Source organism: Eucalyptus grandis, chromosome 9, assembly GCF_016545825.1.
Source record: "Eucalyptus grandis isolate ANBG69807.140 chromosome 9, ASM1654582v1, whole genome shotgun sequence".
NCBI classification, from domain to species: domain Eukaryota; kingdom Viridiplantae; phylum Streptophyta; class Magnoliopsida; order Myrtales; family Myrtaceae; genus Eucalyptus; species Eucalyptus grandis.
The window spans coordinates 27,563,505-27,583,618 of NC_052620.1; the positions used below are offsets into that span (position 1 = coordinate 27,563,505).

Consider the following 20,114-nt stretch of genomic DNA (forward strand, 5'->3'; position numbering starts at 1 on the left):
AATATCAATCCACCAAGTTTCCCTACGTACCTCAATCATGAGCCTTGAGCCATGTATTCAAAAACCTTAAACAACTCGAGGGGCGGCGATGTTATTCCCTCGTTTGAAATTCGATGTGAAATCCAGTTCATTAAATTTAGCCTTATCTTCTCTCCACTTTATCCACTGAGATATTAGTTCTTTCCTTTTCCAACTGGAAGTGTGGAATTGGATAAGAAATTAACGACGACTTTGATGGCGATGCAAAGTGCACCAAATGGACTTTTTGGACCATTTGCAAGACCCAGACAAAAACGACCGATCCCCTAATCCCTTTTCATCGACGGTGAAGGGAGGATTAGGGACACGGTGGGGTCACGGTGCACCGACCCAAGACCCGAGGGACTTAAAAACCGAGCTAGCAAACAACATTAGCTGTCCGCCATTTGATCAAATCTCTCATCGAAGTTGCCATTTTTTCTTTCGGCTTTGGTGGTGGCCCCAAAAGGAGAGGTTGAAGCGAGGCGCGCTAGACCTTAGAGGAGAGTAAAAGACCATCGAACGGGCACCTTAGCCCATATCAAGGTCTAGATGGACTTTGAATATAGCATCCGTTCAAGTCAGCATGTCCAATCGCCTCTGCCCCGGACTTTACTTCGGTCGCCGACGACTCGATGGGAGTCAATTGGAGTGTGGACTACGTTTCAGATAATTTCTCTAGTTGATTTAGTCACCAAATATTTAGATTGCCCGATAGGTAATTTTGATAGGATCTCATTGGTTTGTTCTTGAAATTTTTTCAAAAAAAAAAAGAAAGAAATTTGCCCAAAAAAATGGGTGGCTTGAGGTCGGGTTGAAAATGGTTGGACCCAAATTGATACATTTAGGCCCCGTTCAATAACTGGCCAAACGGTGATAGTTTCCATTCATTTGTTTTCCGAAATAAAAAAATAAAAATTCGTTTAGTAACGTATTTATTTTCGAGAATAAATTTGAAATATAATCAAGAAGTAGAAAAAAGTTACTTTATTACTCCCAAAAACAACTTAAGAATCAAGTAATTTTCTTCTCTCTTTTTCTCTTTTCTTCTTCTTATTCCTCTAGTTGGTTGCTTGTGGCTAGGCGAGTTTTGGCTAGGCGAGGCTCGACCTCTTCTAGATCTGCAAGGATGAGCCTTGCCTTGAGAGGTTGTGTGAGGTTGTTGACTCTCATCTAGCTCGTTATTGGTCATGGTCGAGGCCGATGATTGGGTAGAGGAAAAAGAAGAAGAAGAAGAAGAAAAGAAAAAAAAAAAAGAAGAAGAAGAAAATGCAATCAAATTAAAGTTAAAAAAAAATTAAGGATCGTACCAAACGCATTTTTATTTTAGAAATATAAATTTTGTATAATTATTAAATACTTTCGAATGCTCATAAACTTGTACACGGAACAAAATCCAAAAATAATTATTTTTTAGTAGAAATTGTTATTAGGAATTGAATGGTTACCAAACGCACCATTAACCCATTTTTAGCCTATTTCCATAATATGTGAATCTAGCAATCCATACTCAGCTCAACTCACACCCAATCCATGTTGCTAAAATGCACATATTGAACCCAACTTAGGAAAACTTGTACTCGAGTTGAGGTAAGAGGATAGGGTGAGCAAGTAAACGATTAAGCGCGGACGAGAAAGGGTGAAGAGAAACTTATAGAGGTGAAATTTGTCTAATGAGTTATTTCATTTATGACTTATTCATTGAATATAATTAACTCACCTAATAACTTAAATTTATCAAATGCACGTTAAAAAAGGAGTGTGTAACTCATTTTGATAGGTCTAATACATAAGGGTAATGATCCATTAATCAATCTATTGTCCCATCACGAAACAAAAGGCTCCACCCCCAAGATTTCCCGTGTCCCGCGGATCAAGGCTGGCACACCCAAAAATAGGCAACCGAAAATTAAAAAAAAAAAGAGAAGGAGAAGAGGGAAAACAAAAGACAAAGAGCACTATTCGGGACCCACCAATTGCCCGAAATCAGAAAGCTCGTGGTGGGGTCGGACGCTCTACAAACGATATGCACGACGCCACCGAGGAACCGTCGCGAAAGTCGGCATCTGTGGGAATGCGCGTCGCCCCCATCCCATGCCATGCCATGTCCGAAAAACCGCGTGAACCGCCCCCACGTAACACGACTGACTGACTTAACTGATTTTCGAAAGTCCTGTCCAAGTGTCCATCTCCTTCTCTTCCCTCTCTAGATTGCCCCGGAATCCGCGAAATTACACAGCGAGTCATTGTACCGAGCCGCCAATCATTTGACATTTCGGGACCGATTCGGAGAGCTCGGAAAGGGAAAGGGAGAGGAGAGGAGAGAAATTCACGCCCTTGCTAGAAGTCGGGACGCCTCGGAGTCAAGTCCTCGGACGTGCCCTTTACGTGAACGGGGCCCTTTTAACGGCGTCCCCGCCCCACCACCACCACCATCATCATCATCATTCGACTGCAGCGCAATCTCGCCAGTCGCTCTAGGGACAGAACTGTTCGTCTTCCCCGGAGAAGCGACCCCCCTCGAGGTACCCTTCTGGGGAGTAGTCCCGCCTGCGCCTGGTGGGTCATCATGGAGGGAGAAGCGGGAGAGAGCTCCTCCGTTTCTAGCTCGCCCTGCTCGTCGTGCGGCGGCGCGGACGGTAATGCAGGCGGTGGCGTTGTTGAGTACTTGATCGGAGTGATCGAGAAGGCTGGGTCCTACGGCGGCTACAGGAAGACGCAGAGGAAGGAGTGTCTGAATCTGGCGAGGAGGTTGAAGCTGCTGGTCCCGCTTTTGGAAGAGATCGGAGAGGCCCGCCGCGCCGGAGATTCCCCCGCCGGTGATGGTTTGGACGCTACCCTGGTTCGCCTGAGGCAAGCGGTGGTTGCGGCTAACAAGCTGTTGAAGCAATGTCACTGCGGGAGCAAGATTTATCTGGTTCGCTAACTGTTTACCCAGTCGTGTGCTCATCTGGGTTCCTCGTTTTCGATCTTCTGAACTGGGTTTCGATAAAAAAAAAAAATGCAGGTGTTGGAGAGCGAGGCGGTCATGAGTAGATTCCATGCTGTTTACGATAAGCTAAACGAGGCCTTGGATGATATGCCTTACGATGAGCTCGGGGTCTCGGTTGAAGTCCAGGAACAAGTAAGTTTGCAGCAGACTCTTTAGTTTAATGACATTGTTGTCTCCTTCAGAGCAAGTTCTCGGATTCGGTTTCGCAGAATCAAGAGGAATTCGACTGACTGAGCGAATTCATGAGCTCAAACTAGTAAATTTAGATGAATTTTGTGTATTGTTCCGTCGGTCAATCGTTCGCCGAAATACTGATGGGTCTCGTGTATATGAAGGTCGAGCTAATGCGGATGCAACTCAAGAGGGCTCAAAAGAGGAGAGACACGCAGGACATTGAGTTGGCGATGGATCTGATGGTGGTACTATCCGAGAAGGATGACCGGAATGTGGACAATGCCATCCTACAGCGCCTTGCGAACAGATTGGAACTACGGACCTTCTGCGATCTGAAAGCAGAAACAGTCGCCATCAGTAAACTCGTGAAGCAGTTCGGAAAAGATGCGCAGAACATCCGGCAAATAATGGGCTTATTTGGTAAGTTCAAACGGATCATCGGGTTCGAGGAGCCAAGCGCGCAGGATTGTTCTGTTTCCTCGAGGACTCTGGAAAAGTTGCCGTCTTTCTCCATTCCTCATGAATACTTATGCCCGATCACGCTCGAGATAATGACGGATCCTGTTATTGTCGCCACCGGACAGGTAATTCCACTAATCACCACCAGAACACATTGCATTCTTGCAGAAACTAAAACACAAGTAGTTTAACAGAGAAACTGTGAGTTTAAAGGACAGATTTCGAGTGAAGCATCACGCTTCATCTTCTAGTCTCAGCACGCATTGCGAGATAGTTGAAGCTCAATCCTCCGCAAATTTTTCTAGACATTGATGTTCATACAACAGTTGCAGTTCAGAGCATCGATATAAGTAGTGCATAAGATTGATTTGTAAGCTGAGATATCCTTTTCTGTCTTATATAAGACCTACGAAAGAGAGAGCATACAGAAGTGGCTGGATTCGAATCATCGGACGTGCCCGAAGACCGGACAAATCTTGCATCACTTGTTGGTGGTGCCCAATTATGCCCTCCGCAACCTTATTTTGCAATGGTGCGAGAAGAATGACTTTGAGCTTCCAAGAAAGGCCATTTCCGTTGGTTCCGATGGCTCTTCGAGCGAACTCGTGAAGCAGATATCTTGCCTTGTACAAGATCTGTCCTCTCCTCAGCTGAATGCGCGAAGGCACGCAATTCTGGAGCTCCGGACTCTCTCCAAGGATAACCCTGATAACAGAATCCTGATAGCCAGCATGGGAGGAGTCACGCCTCTAGTTCAGCTCTTGTCGTTTCCAGACTCTAAAATCCAAGAACACGCCGTGACTGCACTCCTAAACTTGTCCCTCAACGAGGCGAACAAGAGAGTAATTGCCCAGGAAGGCGCGATTCCAGCTATAATTGATATACTGCAGAACGGAACGGATGAGGCGCGGGAGAACTCTGCAGCAGCCTTGTTTAGCATATCGATGCTCGACGAGAACAAGGTGCTTGTGGGCTCCACGAATGGGATTCCTCCCTTAGTGGATCTTCTGAAAAACGGAACAGTTCGAGGTAAGAAGGACGCGGCTACCGCGCTTTTCAACTTGTCCTTGCACCAAGCGAACAAGTCCAGGGCCATCAAGGCGGGCTCCATACCGCCGTTGCTCAATTTGCTCGAGGACAAGAATTTGGGAATGATCGATGAGGCGCTCTCGATCTTGTTGCTTCTCGCCTCGCACCCCGAGGGGCGAGGCCAGTTGGGGCGGCTATCTTTCATCAAGACACTGGTGGAGATCATCAAGAACGGGACACCCAAGAACAAGGAGTGCGCGACATCGGTGCTGCTGGAGCTGGGGCTGCACAACTCGTCCTTCGTGCTGGCCTCGCTTCAGTATGGAGTATACGAACATCTGGTGGAGATGGCCCGAAACGGGACTAACAGAGGCCAGAGGAAAGCCAATTCTCTGCTGCAGCACATGAGTAAGTGCGAGCACATTGCCTGAGACGTCACGAAATGGGCGACTTTCTTTCGACTTCCGGCCACATTTTTGAGCTTTCGTCGGCGACTCGATGTCTGTGTGGTCCTATGGACTAGAGGTGAGTACCCAAATGGTGAATCCTCTGTTCTTGCTCTTGTAAAAACATGACGGCATGAGGTTTCAGCTCGAGTTGAATGCGCAGCGAGAGAGCTCTTTCTGTCAGCAGAGACTGCGAGCTTGATGCATCTAAAGATGCGCCATCTTCATATGTCTCTCGAGCAGATGAAGACGAGGCATGCGAGATTTCTAGTCAGCCTCCCGCAAAAGTTGCATGTGGAGTTGCTCAGAGAGGGAGCAACAAGATGCACTCTTACAAAGATAATCGAACTAGACACTTTTGTTGCTTCAGCCGAATTGATTTCATTACGCTTATATGAGTCATGCTGTAGTTTGCATAGCCAAATTAATCTTATTGGGCATATATGAATTATGGCATAAGTGGATGTTCTATAATATTTCTTCCTACCTCATAACTATTATAAATAGTCAACTTTATTGCTTAATAAAAGTAATAACAAAACTAAACCCTTTTTTTGTAAGTTGAGAAGATTTTCCTTCAAATTTCACTTCATTGGCAAAATTCATAATTTCTTATTATAAAATAAAGGGAAAAATTCAAATAGTAGCGCAAAGTACTTTTATTTTCTCATATAAGCACTTAAAGTGGCTAAATTATTTCAAATAAAGATTTTCGACCAGCTGGTGACTATTTCAGTCATCGAAAAAGGAGTCTTTTAGTAAAAAAAAAAAAATCTAAGTATATTTTTACAAGTTTTTGGTTTTTTCCTTTCCTTTCATTTTCTTTTCTTTTTTTATTTTTTATTTTTTCTCTTTCCTCCCTTGGCCATTGCTACACCTTGTCAATGGCCAGCGGAGGGAAGAGGAAAAATGGAAAAAGAAGAAAGAAAAAAAATATTTTAAAAAGTATAAGGCTATAATACCCTTCACTAGCAAGGTTAAGCTTCCTTTAAGATTGATATGGTTACTTTAGATTCTTATTTGAAACAAGTTTCACTTTAGGAACTTTAGTCTATTATTTGAAAAAAACGAGGAGATTTTATGTCCTTATTTGTAACAATATCTAATATATTTGAGAAAATTAGAGCATTTCATGCCTTTATTTGAATTTTCCATATAAGAAATGATTTGCTTCTTTAAATTAAGGGTATTTGATGTCCCTCGAGTCACTCTCCACTATACTATATTAGATTAGATTTCTTCGTAAAAATTCTCGATAGATGAAGAGTAATCCATTAGACTAACTCAAGGGTATGCAACTACGTCGGTTCTATATGGAGGTTGGATCAATTCCCTATTCTAAATTTTTGAAACTAATAAGAATTTGTCGAATGAAAACTCACCCGAGAACTAGAATGATCATACCAATTTATAGATTGGATTTGAAACTAGTTTCCTAGTTTCTCTATCGCTGATGGTCTCTTTTGGAGTCGAGTGCAACTTAATTGACACCATCCATTGCACTGATCAACAATGTCAATCAATACTTCATTTAGGAGACTTGGAAATATGGGGTAATGAAAATTAGAATGGAAAATTTTGAAATAATAATTTTTTGGCAAAGAAAAAAAAGGAGGAAGAATTTAAAATTGTGAGTATTTTTCTCCCTTTTTCTTCGGCTAGGGGCTCTCCCAAATTTAAATTTTGGGCATTTTCTACACATTTTCATTCCTCATCCCTTCGGCCAAAAAAATAAAATAAAAATTCCTCACCCATTCATTAAAACAACATAAATGTCCATCACAAATGTCATGCGTTTGGGAGAGGTTTGGGATCTTTAATTCATTTGTGCATTTATTCAAAGAAAATACTGTTTAATCAAGTAATTTTTTGGAATGTGGCTTTGAAATAAAATAAAAAAGAGAAAAAACAGAGGCCATGACCACTATTCATCATTTTTGTCATGGAAGCAAATCTGATGAACAAATCAATTGTTGTGAATTGTCGAAAGGGCTAGGTGAGGCAACATCGATATCATGTGACCCTTGGTAACCCACTCAATAATTCAGACTCATGTTTGTCGATGATCACCTAAAAGCCTTGCGCAATCCTGGGTGGAGTATTAAAAATTCAGTTTTAGTGAAGGAGATGATGAACAGTGATTGTGAGGGTAAAAATGTAATATAAAAATACTAATCAACGCAAAGTTAGAAAGAAAAAAATGATTTGCTAATTCTGAAAAGTGGCATTTTGGAAAATGCCAAAGGTTAATATCGGAGATTTATATGGAGTTAAGAAACTCTAAAGATGTTAATTTTGGTTTCAAAAGGCTTCTAAAATGCTAAACCAAATACCTCAATTTTGTTCCGATCGCCTTCTCGAGAGTGTATCGAATAAACAGCAAGGAAGATAAAAAAAAAAAAAAAAAAAAAAACTCACAATCTTCTCCTTGTTCTTTTTTTTTTTTTTTTTTTCCCTACAGAAGAAGGAACCATACAGAAAGGGAAAACACCCTCAAATTATCAATTTGCTCCACACGCTCTGACGGTCCTACGTGCCGGACTGTCGGGGGGCGCAATCGCATGGATCCGCCGGGGAAAACCTCGACGCCCCAGGGAGGGCATTCCGGGGAACGAGGCCCCCTTTCCAGCCACGTGGCGAGATTCCATTGGCGGTCCTCCCGGCTCGTACGATACCAAACCCCCGGCGTTGGTTGGAATATGCGAACCAAACTACAGAGAATCCCTCCCTCCCTCCCTTCCTTCCCCTTCGTCTCTCTCTCTCCCTGCAAAAAAAAGCTCTCGTTCACATTGGACGCACCCGACCCAAAATTCCACACTTCTCTCCTCCTTTTTGTCCCCTTCTCTCTCTCTCTCTCTCTCTCTCTCTCTCTCAAGCAATTCGATTCCGCCTGCGCGCAGAATCGTCATTCGAAAGCCCCTCGATCTTCTCTTTCTACGATTTCGTATTTGATTGGGGGCTGTCCTATCTTCCTCTTCCTTCTTCTTCTTCTTCTTCTTCTTCTTCTTCTCCTGGGGGGCTCTAGGGTTAGGGTTTTTGTCATCTCGATCGATCGATCGATCGATCGGTGGTGGTGCTGGTGGTGGTGCTGCGGCGGGCGGAGCGAGCGAGGGGAAAATGGGATCGGAGGGCGATTCGAGCGACGCCAGGGTCGGCGGCGGCGAGGAAGGGGTGGTCGTCAACATACGGTGCTCCAACGGCTCCAAGTTCACGGTCAAGACCGCCCTCGACGCCACCGTCGGGGCCTTCAAGGGGGTCCTCGCCCAGAGCTGCGACGTGCCGGCCGATCAGCAGCGGTTGATCTACAAAGGTCGCATTTTGAAGGACGATCAGACCCTCGAGAGTTATGGTAATGGCCCTCGCGGTCTCTTTTGTCTCTGATTTCTGGTGCCTTTGCTTGTGTGGGTTGGGGCGGGCGGGGCGGGCGGGGGGGGGGCGGGGTTTAGCTGAATTGCGAGTCGGCATCGATGGAGGGAGGGTGGGCCGACGTGGGTTTTGATTGGGGGAATCGGCTGCTTACTAGTTTTGATTCCTTGAGGCAGTTCACGGGAGGCTCGGATTTCAGCTGTTCCCTCTGGTATTAAGTATGTTTTGTTGTTATGCAACTGAACATGTTTTGTTGTTATGCAACTGAACTCTTATGCTTTGGCGGCTTAGATTGGGATTTCTGGATTTCATGCCTCGAGGTCCTTATCCTATTTTGGTATATTTTTATGGTTACGTTCTCGTGCGGCATTTCATTAAATGGTCCGTTAAACGGAGCTGATATGTGCTTTTAACGACAAGGGTAACGGTTTCCTAATTGTATATCATAGATATTTGATATCACAAGTTCCAAGAATCTGGAGAAAACGTGCGAATTAGCTTTTCGTTTTTCTCTATACGGAGTGGAAGCGTGGTAATTGGCACTTATTCGCGGTTAGTTCAGGGATTTTCACCTATTTTCGAGCTACTGAATTAGGCGATCCAAAAATAAATCGCTTTCTCACCTCCCCTTATATTGGAAAAGGCGGTGTTGGCTCGGACATGGTGGTAATGCAAGCTGTATGTATCAAGGTAGAAGAGACTTCGAGCTCCACTGCTTAGTTCCTCCGAGTCTTAATTGTAGTGGCAATTACTGACATAAAGCTTGTGTCCAAGGATGTATTTATCTTTTGATTGTTAGTGAAGGTTGGAAAATTAGGGTAGGAATGTTGGATGGTCATTCATCTGGTGTCAGAAGTATGATGAATGAGTGCACTATTGTCATAAACTGTATCGATATCTTGACTGATGCCAGATGCAGACTAGATTCAGATCTAAACCTTTTTCCATATGAGCAAGGACAGCTTGGTCTTAGGAAATCGAGTTATGGTCTGGTTATCAGACTTCTCCATTTTGCAAGTTGTAGATGGTAACGGAGTATGATCCCTCTCTTCTCCTGCTTCTTGTCAAGATCCAAGATTCATCTTGTTGGTTTGCCTCAACTCATCCGAGTAAAGTATTCTTAGAGTGAAGGAGATGGTTACCTCTGTTAATTGGAAATCCATTATTAGTTTGAAACCACAAATACAAGACCAATCACAAGAGGATGTGATATTTTATGTCTTCCCTCCCGAAGATATCAAGACATGTCTGATAAGTGACCTCAGAAGCACTTAGTACAGACAGTCTCTTTATAAGAGTTTTTCCCCCTCTTTTTTCATCTGTCATCTGTTTGATATAATAGCCTAATCACACTCCTCTGGGAATAATTTTTCTTTAGGGGTTGCTTTATTATTGTCTATCGAGTTCTCCAATGAGATTTGTGGCCTGAACTTGGTGATCATTTGCCTATTTACTAGGAGAGCTTCTTATCCTTTTTATGGAGGTATCTGTGATTGAAATAGTGGGTTTCATGGTGCTTTCAGCTACAATTCTGTCTTTGTATGCCGGTCCTACCGCCTTTTGTCTGTCAGATATTCATGTTGTGGAGACTTGTCTGTGATTTGTTCTTTGTTTCTGAGATCCCTTTTTCATTAGTTGTTTTTTCTTGTTTCCTTTTCATTTGTCAAGGTTTGCAAGCTGATCACACAGTTCATATGGTCCGCGGTTTGCCACCAGCAACACCTCCTCCCCCTGCTACTCCTGGTGGTGGAATTTCCGATGCTGCACCAGGTGTCACTCGAGGTGTTGGTTCCAATGAAGGTGGGGGAGCAGGTCTTGGGGCATCTTTGTTCCCTGGGCTTGGTCTAAATCCCTTGGGTGGCGGTGGGGCCTCTGGATTATTTGGAGCTGGGCTTCCAGAGTTGGAACAAGTACAGCAACAGCTTACTCAGAATCCCAACATCATGAGGGAAATAATGAATATGCCTGCCATTCAAAACCTGATGAACAATCCTGAGCTGATGCGCAGTTTGATGATGAGCAATCCTCAAATGCGTGAGATAATTGATAGAAACCCTGAGCTGGCACATATACTTAATGATCCTAGTATTCTGCGGCAGACATTAGAGGCTGCAAGGAATCCAGAGCTCATGCGTGAGATGATGCGAAATACGGACAGAGCTATGAGTAACATTGAAGCTTCTCCTGAGGGGTTTAACATGTTGCGGCGCATGTATGAAAATGTACAAGAACCTTTTCTCAATGCCACAACAATGGGAGGAAATAATGGAAATGATTTGGGTGCAAACCCATTTGCGGCTCTTTTAGGAGGCAGAGGTGGTGCACAGGGTAGGGATGGGACTAACAATCCTTCAAGCACCGGCTCCGAAACGGGGCAGGGGCCTACTGCCCCAAATACAAATCCACTACCTAATCCTTGGAGTAATGCTAGCGGTAAGTGCAAATTTCTTCTCTTGCTCTACTTAAGCAAATCTTCTTTATTGAGCTTTGGACTTCCGAGTATGAATATTTTTGCATTATGGCGAAAGCCAAATAGAAGTCTTGATAACTTGGTCGGGGATGTGCCTCGTTATAGATCAGCATCTTTCCCAGATATTCCGAGCTGTATAAATTACTTGAATTAGAGGCCTTTATATGGCTACTTCCATCCAAAGAACTGTCATTACTCATGGGAACATCATCTGTGGATACTGATTCTGCAATCAGCACATTTTAATTACTGACTTGGTGATGGTAGTCTGGCAGCTATAAAGTAGCTGGATTCCCCCCTCCCCCACAAAATATTTATTATGTACATCTGGCAGCTGTGACAGCTGGACTCCCCTAATAGTTGTAATGTACACCTCCTTTAGCATTCATCCTTAAATAAAATTGGTTTTTCTTTTAAAACATTCTATGGGATAATGATTCTAATATTGATTCTAATATATTGGGGGTTTCAGGGCCCACACAGACAAATACTACAGCGAGGTCAACCCCTGTTGGGGAAACAAGAGCACCTGGGGTTGCAGGTTTGGGAGGGCTTGGTATCACAGGGATGGATCAAATGTTCACCGGCATGATGCAAAATCCAGCTATATCCCAGATGATGCAGAACCTAATTTCGGATCCTCAGTACATAAATCAGGTAGCAGTTTGAACAATAATGGTGTTTTTTAATTCAGGTTGAGTTTGCATTCACTCACTATCTTAGAAATCTTCATCTTGATTTATAGATTATCAATGTCAACCCTCAGCTGCGAACTATGGTCGATGCAAATCCCCAAGTGAGAGAAATGATGCAAAATCCTGAACTTATGCGTCAGTTAACTTCCCCCGAGACATTGCAGGTACTAGAAGTCGGAGGTGTTGTTTAACGCTTATACTGATACATACTAACGTTGGCATTCACTATATGTTAAAGATATGGGTGGGTTCCATCTGTCTTCTTTGTGGATATGTGGACTTGGAGATGTTTGCCATCTGGATATGAAGTATTAAGTTGTTGTTAATTGTGAATGGATGGTCTTGTCTACATTCTCTCTATCTAGATGAAACGTTCTGTTGAATATTTGCTTTGGTTTCTTGAAATCTCTTTAAGAATTGTTTAGATGTCTATGCCAAAATCAATGAATTGCATGATATTCTCAGAAAGTGAGGAGCACAGAGCGAGCTCTAATGACATGCACACTCTATTCTTTAAATAGAAAAGGAGAATGAGAGAAGATTGGTGGTGTGCGTGTTTTTTTTTTTTTTTTTTTGGGGGGGATTACCTTGCAATTGATAGTGCTGTAGCATTAGGAGAATATTATGTTGCAAATTCCCGAGACTGACTCTCCTGCTTTCTCTACTTTGTTGCAGCAAATGCTAGCATTGCAGCAGTCACTTTTTGCTCAACTAAATCGGTCACAAACAACCCAGTAAGTTTTTGAAGCCAAAAAAATTGATGAAAGGGCGAACTTGTTTTTGAGATAAGCTGATCAATTAAATGCCACTTACTCTGTCTACATAGCATCCATTACATTGTTCTTTAGCTGAAGGAAAATAAAAGAAAAACTGAAAGCTTAATTTTCTGGATCTTGTCATTCCTCTCTCTCTCTCTCTCTGATATTCCTTTTTTGGGTTTCTTGTGGTTACTGACATATCTCTCGTGCAGGGAACCGGGTCAGACAGGGGGGACCGCAGGTAGCTTGATATTGTCAAGAGTCCTAACACATGGACATGCTTGATTTATTACATTTTAGCTTCATTTTCTCCTCTGTACTTTTGAACTTGGTCTCTTGACACTCTGAATATGCTTTCCATCTACCAGGAACAATGAATAACACAGGGCTGGAGTTATTGATGAATATGTTTGGTGGTCTTGGAGCTGGCGGGTTTACAGTACCAAACACACCAGATGGTTTGCACCTTTTTCCATCTTCTCCATCCTAACCATCTTTTTAGGAGTTTTTGCTTTTAATTGCAATACCATTCAGCTACTTAACCATTAAGCTTTTTGTCTATGATTTCTTTTCTGGCAGTGCCTCCGGAGGAACTTTATGCAACTCAGTTGTCACAACTTCAAGAAATGGGTTTCTACAACACGCAGGAGAACATCAGTGCGCTGCGTGCTACTTCTGGGAATGTTCATGCTGCTGTTGAGCGTCTTTTGGGGAATCCTGGTCAGTGAGGCATTTGAGGCTCCTTTTTTTTCCTTAAATCGGGGAGAATTCATGGTTGTGTAGGATTATTCGGTTTGGATTATACTGTACAATGGGACCATGCAGAAGAAGGAATACACCCCATTTTGGACCAGCGAATAAGAATTGTGGAAAAAATAGGTTCTTAATGTCGACTAGCCTGTCGCTCGTCCCTGCCGTGTCTCTCTTCCTCTTATTGGGTTATTTGTACATACGGCAATTACAGCACTCGTCTTGTTTATCTCTCTCTCTCTTTTCTTTTTTTTTTTCTTTTTTTTTTTAATTGGAAATTTTTTTCCCTAATTTGATGTGAACTAGGGCGTTTTGATTTTCGTGTTGAAGTTCCTCATTCTTAATTGTGGGTCGCATTTTCGATCCCGTGGTTTAGTGGCATGATTCTCGGGTCGACAGGCGAGCGCAGTTTCAAGTCATCCTACCGCTTCTCTGCTTCTTACTATCTTACTTCTCCTTGCCTTGTTTTGAGTATGTTGATTGTTCGATTCTCTCTCTGCGAGCAAGCGTAGCTCTACCCTCCTCCTGTTTATGTCTGTATAGTCTTGCTGTCCAACGACATAACGAGGCAAAGATTAGTTCCCCCTCGGCCAATGATCGAGTGCCTCGGTCGGTGCTGGGGTGACGATTCTTCTTTGACATCTGAGGGCGACGGACGTATGGTCGGGTGGTTTTCTTTGGACATTTGCTTTGCTAAATTGGATGGGTGAGACATTGAGAAGATTTTTAGAGCTTGGAAAGCTCTCGGCGAAATCTAAGATTTCCTTTTTAAACGCATGACTACTTATCGATCCGATAGCTTTCTCTCGATTTTTCGTGGACGGAAAATATATGTGGCACATTTCAAGTTCTTTTGTTCTTTTTTTTCCGCGCAAGTGGCGTGGATGCGGCACCTGCATTAGCAAATGTTGCGCCATATTAGGGGAAAGAAAATGCTACAAATAGAAAGACTAAAATACGAAGAAATAAAAACTAGACAGAGAGAGAGAGAGGCCCCTTCTACCATTGCCGCCGGCTGGGGTTGCGGACCCTTGTGGTTGATATGGCGGCCCTCATCACAGCTAAGCAAAGTGTGACGAGGGCCACCAGCAAGAGTAGGCAAGCAGGCCGTCGCCGTGACGAAAGGCTGGTGCCCTTTTATACTATTGTCTGTGTCCGTTTCTCTCTTTAAATTTTCAAGGAATCAGTATTTGTTTTTTCATTTTTTCATTTTTTGCACATTAGGTTAGAATAATAAGTTGAGCATTCAAATAAATGATTGCTCTAATTTTCATCGTATTCAGAGATCGTTTGTTTAGTTACCTATCTTTTGTAGGATTTATTTAAAATCATAATCAAACCCAAATAAAGAGTCATGCTTAACTAATAAAGAGTGACGGGAATAAGAGGAAAACGAGGGACCGAATCCTAAGTTGGAGTTCGCCGACCGGACTCCGGAGGGGCAGCATAGCAAATAAGAGGAATCCGAGGGACCGATTCCGAAGTTTCTTTTCTTGGGTGGGAGCCAAAGAAGAAGCGCCTCTCGTCTCCTCCTCCTTCCCTCCCTCCCTCCCTCCATCCCTCGCTCCCTCCTTTTCCTCGCATTCTCGCGGACTTTCTCCGAGCGGTTTTCAAAAATCCCCCCCCAACCAGCTACAGCAAACGGACAGGTACTGCTCCCCCAACTTCAATCTCTGATTTCGATGGCGGATTTCCATCTTTTCTCCCGATTCCTTCCTTTCCTCGATATTCTCTCGGCGCTGTTTTTGGGGGCGACCACGCCAATTGATTTCTTCGGGCATTCCGAGCTCCGTTTCCGTTCCCGGTTCCGTCCAATCGACTTATCCTCTCTTATGGCCGCGTGAACCCGAGCTCTTCGGTCGATTGTTTCTCTCCTCTTTCGCGGGGACGCTGTTTTTCTTTTTTCTTTTTTTTTAACGGTCATCCTTCAATTCTGCTCGGGGTTCAGCAGGAAAGTGGGGAAATTCGCTGACGATTTGATGTGAATGCCTAGCTTAGGGATTACCTACTGCTATATGTAGTGAACATTTGTCTCTGTGCATCAATTACTATCGTTTTCAGCTGTTAAATCTTTTGCTTTGGCTCTGCGTGTGGATCGATGCTTCTCCATTAAGTGTATTTCCTTAATGGACTTTGCTAAACTTGGAAGATATGTGCGTCGATATGGGAATGTAATCAATGAGGAGCTTAATCAAGATTCTTATGTGCTGGGGGCACGAGGTGCCGACCTCCCGGAACTGCTGATGATGGAGAATAAAAAGGACTTGGAAAGGAAGAGCATTAATAGATTCGAAGATGTTTACCTGTTTTCTCGACTGTCGATGCTCGTCTGTTCGTTAGTGGTAAAGTATATGCTCTTCTTGCCCGGTTACTGTAGTTTCACAAGAGGAAACGGAACGAGACGAAGATTTTCCTTTGGGGGGGAATCCCGTAATGGGAGAATAAGAGTTGAAGCGATAGTGAATAGCTGCAAATTAGGAATGCGACACGGCCTCCCCTTCCAAAAATGGACTTATGTTTTTTAAGCATGAGTGCCGGGCGGCTCATCCTCATAAGATACATTCCTATCCTAGAGTATGTTGTTACAATGAAGCTGATCAAAATTGAAGGTTCCCTGAGATGGATTTTAGCATATCGCTAGAGTACTTTTATAAAACTCATAAGAAAGCGCATGGTTATCTCTAATTTTGTCATTAATGGTTACTTTCTGAAGGTTGACTCCATTTTACAAGTCAAAGACGCTATTATGTTGGTTTTTTTGTTAATTGTATTGTGATCCTATTTCTTCTTTTCAGCTTTACACTTATTCAATGTCCTTTCTTATTCAATAATTATTCAATGGTGCACTTTCTTGGTGTTCATTGCTCAGAGCTCAAATTGCTCCGGATGGGTCAACAAGCATCTGACCAAAAATATTTCACTGAGCATGGGCACGGAAGAAGTGAATGTGATTTGGCCTCTGGCAATAAACCATCGCCATTTGTTGCAAAGAAGACAGCATTGAGGACATTGCAGAATGTGAATAGAATCCTGGTCCGTAACTCTGATGGAAGTACTTTGAAAAATAAAGTTCCAACAGTTGATACCGTCAAGGTTTCTGGTGCTAAGAGACCCTCTTCCGAGTTGCTAGCCAGTCTGCCTTGCAACCAGTCTTCGCCGAGTACTGCAGCAAACAACCATCTAGTCTATGTCCGGAGAAAATCAGATGCGGAAATAGGCAAGAGTGGCATTTGCGAAAGCACTTCCGGTGGTGCTGGTTGTCCAGAAATTATGCTAAATTGTCAGGAGGAATTGCCTGAACTGCAATCCCAGATAAAGGAGCAAAAGCCTTCTTGTTTTCCAGCTCTAGCGCATTTGCCTGTTGATTATTCACTGAGCTCATCGGGAAAACCTTCAGTTCCTCCCATTGGAATACCTTGTGTGAAATCAGCATCAACAGGACCTTATCATGACTCTGATTCTGTGGGTGGCTCTGCGGGTGGCTCTGCATTGAAGAGAACAAAATATTTGCATTGGGAAGAGAGATTTTATCAATTGCAGCAACTGTTGGGCAACTTGGAGCAATTGGATCCAAAGGATTACCTACAAAGTATTCCCTTTCTGTTGGATAAGTTTCTTAGATCAATTTATTTTTCTTTCAAATTTTTTGCAGTACTAATACTTTGCTATTGGTTTTGAATCTATTAGTGCTTAGATCACTCCCTTCAGAGGAACTTAGTCGGCATGCTGTTGAGTTGGAGAAAAGGTCCATTCAGTTGTCACTGGAGGAAGGTTAGATGAAACCAGCGATTTTTCATTCTTGCTGAATTCATATTTTTGTTATTTTTTCCCCTTTCTAATGTTCTCATATCAAACTGATTTTACTGAACCTACTTAGGCGCAGAAATTGAGAGAGAAAGTGCAAAAGCACCAGGGAATTCTTTGTGTGTGCATTCTTGATAAATGACTTGAGCTATTTAAGTACTTCAAACTGCTTAATTGACTTCCCTTCGAAAAATATTGGGTTTATATGTATGATTTATGCCTTGTAGATGTGTCACTGTACTGAAATTAGGATGTGATTCCGTGTAATCTGGCATTGTATTTCCTTATGAGATATCAATTGCTTTATACAGTGACCCACCAAAACCATGGTGGCATGTTTGCGTCAGTAGGGCCACCCTACAATGTGGCGGTGAGAAATACTTGCCTTTTAATTATTGATGGACATCACCATTTTGTTCCTGAATGGTTGATTTCTGATGTCTATTGTCAAAGTTATGGGCTATTCATTTCTCTTTTCATGCCCGAGTATTTTTCGTTCGCCTTAGTCTGCAGTAGGAAGCCAGTGGATGCTGCTTTCTCACTCTTTCTATTTTACTTGTTATTGCAGTGAAAGAGATGCAACGGGTTTCGACTCTAAATATTTTGGGAAAATCCAGCACCTGAAGTATTCATATTCTTGGCCAGAGAGGGGGTAATGCTACAAGCTCTCTATTCTTTCATCGGTTTTGTGCACCAGTTGGCTTCATGATAGAATTTTCTGTATCATTTGTAACATGTCCGTCACAGTTTCTGCCATATTCCTCTGGACCGTGAAATTATCCTAAAACACGAGTTTTCTCAATGGTATGCAGTCTGTATGGCTTCAAAGGTCGTGCGCTGTAGTATATATGAATATCGTTCTTGGTTATTATACTCAAGAAATTCACACCATCTTATGCTGTTTCGAGACTATGAAGTGTTTATCTGCAAGAACATCGTATATACAATAGGGTAAATCTGTGCCTAAGTAGTCTCTGCAGAAACTTGACATTGCTAAACTGTCTGGGGGCATTGATGTGATGGTGTCGCCCTTTTCTACATGAAGAACATTCAGGTTGGCGGGGGACAGGAAAGGAAAGCAGAAAACTTTTTGGGTTTGCAACTAACCAACCGTGGTTTTAGGTGTTCTCGGCGTACCTTCAGGAATAGAGAACCGGGGATCGACTATGCGAATGATCTTTCAAGCATACCATGTCCAAAAGGAGGCACTAGGCTCAGTTTTGGCAAACGAACACAAAACAAAGAAAGAGAAATTCAATCACTTCGAAACCTGCCAAGAAGTATCACAGATAATGAAACGTCCTCAAATTTGCCAAGAGCCACTGGAAATACGTAAAGATCAGAGAGAAAGGAGAAGAAAGCTGTATGTACTCATTGGAATACAGAGAGAGAGAGAGAGAGAGAGAGAGAGAGAGAGATCATGGGCTATTCAATCACGTTCAAATTTCGGAGCGAATGTTGAAGTTGATTTGCGATGCATGGGAGTGAGGTGATGCAGGAAGATTACATCTTTGTCCCCGCTCTTCCTCAAGCCATGGCCGACGCAGCAGGAGGGGCATTACTGTCCTTCGGCATCGTGGATAAACATTCCGTACTAACCGAAAATAACCGCCTGTCGACAGGGTCCTATCCGAAGTCCTAGGAAACCGTTCACTCGCACCTCCCCACTACATAAGCCACTCCAATGCCATCGGTTAAACTTTTTTGCCAACCCTTTCTCTCGCTAACTTCTGTAGTGAAAAACATGAACACCGACTCCGACTTCCATTTCGCTCTTCCTCCGACCCATGAAATCCTCACTTCCTTCGCCTCGATCCCCACCACCAACTCCTCCCTCGCGAGGTACGACCCGAACCCGCGCAAAAAGCGCACCCGGCCGATACAGTTCGATGCCAACTTGAGCGCACAGGGTTCCCCGGGGGTCTCCAGGCCCAAGTATGGGAAGAAACCCGACCCTGGATTGCCGAAGATCACCCGGCCGTGCAGCGAGTGCGGGAAGAAGTTCTGGTCGTGGAAGGCTCTGTTCGGACACATGAGGTGCCACCCCGAGCGCCAGTGGCGCGGGATGAACCCGCCGGCGAATGTCCGACCGGTTGCGGATTCTCCTGCAAAGTCGTTGAGCAGTACTGTCGTTGATCAAGGGCTGATGACAGAAGAGGATCATGAGGTCGCGATGTGCTTGCTCATGCTGGCTAACAACACCCCGGCGGATGTGGAATCACCTTGTGCTGCGACAACCAACGAAGGACTTCGGAATTCTGAGGCGTTTCCCATAGGAGACGCACGAATAGGGGTAGATCACAATGCCGACGGGGAAGGCCGGTCGGATTCGAACAGTCAGTTTGAGTGCTCGAGTTGCAAGAAGGTGTTCGGCTCCCACCAGGCCTTAGGGGGGCACAGGGCAAGCCATAAGAATGTCAAGGGCTGTTTCGCAATGGCGAGGAACGGTGACAGTGAGGTGAATTTCCACAACGTCAGTTACTTATTAGACTGTAATCAGGACTTCATTGCACCCTTTAAGGACCATAACGGGGAGGATAATATGACGCTTGATATAGGGCACCAATGCAGCATTTGCCTGAAGGTCTTCTCTAGTGGTCAAGCCCTTGGTGGGCACAAGAGGTGCCACTGGGAGAAGGGCGAGGAGCCATTCTCGGCTCAAGGTCTGGAACCCTTCGTGACGAAAGAGCCGCCTCCTTCTGCTTTGGACTTAAATTTTCCCGCCTCGGTTGGAGAGGACTCATCCTCGTCTTGCTTTTCCGATCTGACCCTGGATTTGAGGTTGGGAATTTGATTATGCGGGTTGGGTATTCTAATCTTACTGTGTGTCATTTGAAGTTGTGCTGTTTTATGTGTACCATTGATATTTGACATGGATAGGTTTGTTGGGCACCACAGCAGAAATGGCCCAAAAATATCTTTCATTCGTTTATGAAGTGGGTTATAGTGATTATATGTTTGTTATTGATGATGTCGCAGTAAAGTTCCTAAACAATATTTGTTGAATTCTTCAACTGTGCATACCTTTTTTCGGTCTTTTTGTTTCCTGATTAACGTCGATTGCGACATCTTGTGCTACTCAAAGGAAATCTGATAATTCACGCTTCGTTAAGGACCGACTAGCTTTATAAGTTGTGTTGCTCTTTGTTATGC

At 43.6% G+C, this 20,114-nt stretch overlaps 3 protein-coding genes across 4 annotated transcripts; all 3 read left to right on the forward strand.

Moving 5' to 3' along the window:
* Positions 1 to 2,140: 2,140 nt before the first annotated feature.
* Positions 2,141 to 5,577, forward strand: LOC104419026 (U-box domain-containing protein 15). The gene is made up of 4 exons (XM_010030530.3): positions 2,141 to 2,935; positions 3,026 to 3,142; positions 3,346 to 3,768; positions 4,048 to 5,577. Exons 1-4 carry the CDS (start codon positions 2,588 to 2,590, stop codon positions 5,101 to 5,103), a joined length of 1,944 nt encoding a protein of 647 aa, XP_010028832.1. The 5' UTR covers positions 2,141 to 2,587; the 3' UTR covers positions 5,104 to 5,577.
* Positions 5,578 to 7,854: 2,277 nt separating this feature from the next.
* Positions 7,855 to 13,386, forward strand: LOC104419027 (ubiquitin domain-containing protein DSK2b). Its single transcript, XM_010030531.3, has 8 exons — positions 7,855 to 8,467; positions 10,153 to 10,917; positions 11,427 to 11,611; positions 11,700 to 11,813; positions 12,325 to 12,383; positions 12,620 to 12,648; positions 12,776 to 12,865; positions 12,987 to 13,386. Exons 1-8 carry the CDS (start codon positions 8,236 to 8,238, stop codon positions 13,133 to 13,135), a joined length of 1,623 nt encoding a protein of 540 aa, XP_010028833.1. The 5' UTR covers positions 7,855 to 8,235; the 3' UTR covers positions 13,136 to 13,386.
* An 875-nt stretch (positions 13,387 to 14,261) lies between these two features.
* LOC104419028 (zinc finger protein ZAT3) lies at positions 14,262 to 19,902 on the forward strand. Of its 2 annotated transcripts, XM_010030532.3 has the most exons (4): positions 14,262 to 14,806; positions 16,027 to 16,746; positions 16,845 to 16,928; positions 17,530 to 19,902. In XM_010030532.3, exon 4 carries the CDS (start codon positions 18,646 to 18,648, stop codon positions 19,753 to 19,755), a length of 1,110 nt encoding a protein of 369 aa, XP_010028834.2. In that variant the 5' UTR covers positions 14,262 to 14,806; positions 16,027 to 16,746; positions 16,845 to 16,928; positions 17,530 to 18,645; the 3' UTR covers positions 19,756 to 19,902. The 2 variants fall into 2 exon arrangements, with proteins under 2 accessions (XP_010028834.2, XP_039157433.1); XM_039301499.1 differs by lacking the exons at positions 14,262 to 14,806; positions 16,027 to 16,746; positions 16,845 to 16,928 and adding an exon at positions 16,935 to 17,331.
* Positions 19,903 to 20,114: the final 212 nt, after the last annotated feature.

Coding starts and splice junctions, on each gene's coding strand:
- LOC104419026 (XM_010030530.3), top strand. CDS start 2,588: ATGGAGGGAGAAGCGGGAGAGAGCTCCTCCGTTTCTAGCTCGCCCTGC. Junction 2,936..3,025: donor GCGGGAGCAAGATTTATCTG/GTTCGCTAACTG, acceptor AAAAAAATGCAG/GTGTTGGAGAGCGAGGCGGT. Junction 3,143..3,345: donor CGGTTGAAGTCCAGGAACAA/GTAAGTTTGCAG, acceptor GTGTATATGAAG/GTCGAGCTAATGCGGATGCA.
- LOC104419027 (XM_010030531.3), top strand. CDS start 8,236: ATGGGATCGGAGGGCGATTCGAGCGACGCCAGGGTCGGCGGCGGCGAG. Junction 8,468..10,152: donor TCAGACCCTCGAGAGTTATG/GTAATGGCCCTC, acceptor TCATTTGTCAAG/GTTTGCAAGCTGATCACACA. Junction 11,612..11,699: donor ATCCTCAGTACATAAATCAG/GTAGCAGTTTGA, acceptor CTTGATTTATAG/ATTATCAATGTCAACCCTCA.
- LOC104419028 (XM_010030532.3), top strand. CDS start 18,646: ATGCCATCGGTTAAACTTTTTTGCCAACCCTTTCTCTCGCTAACTTCT.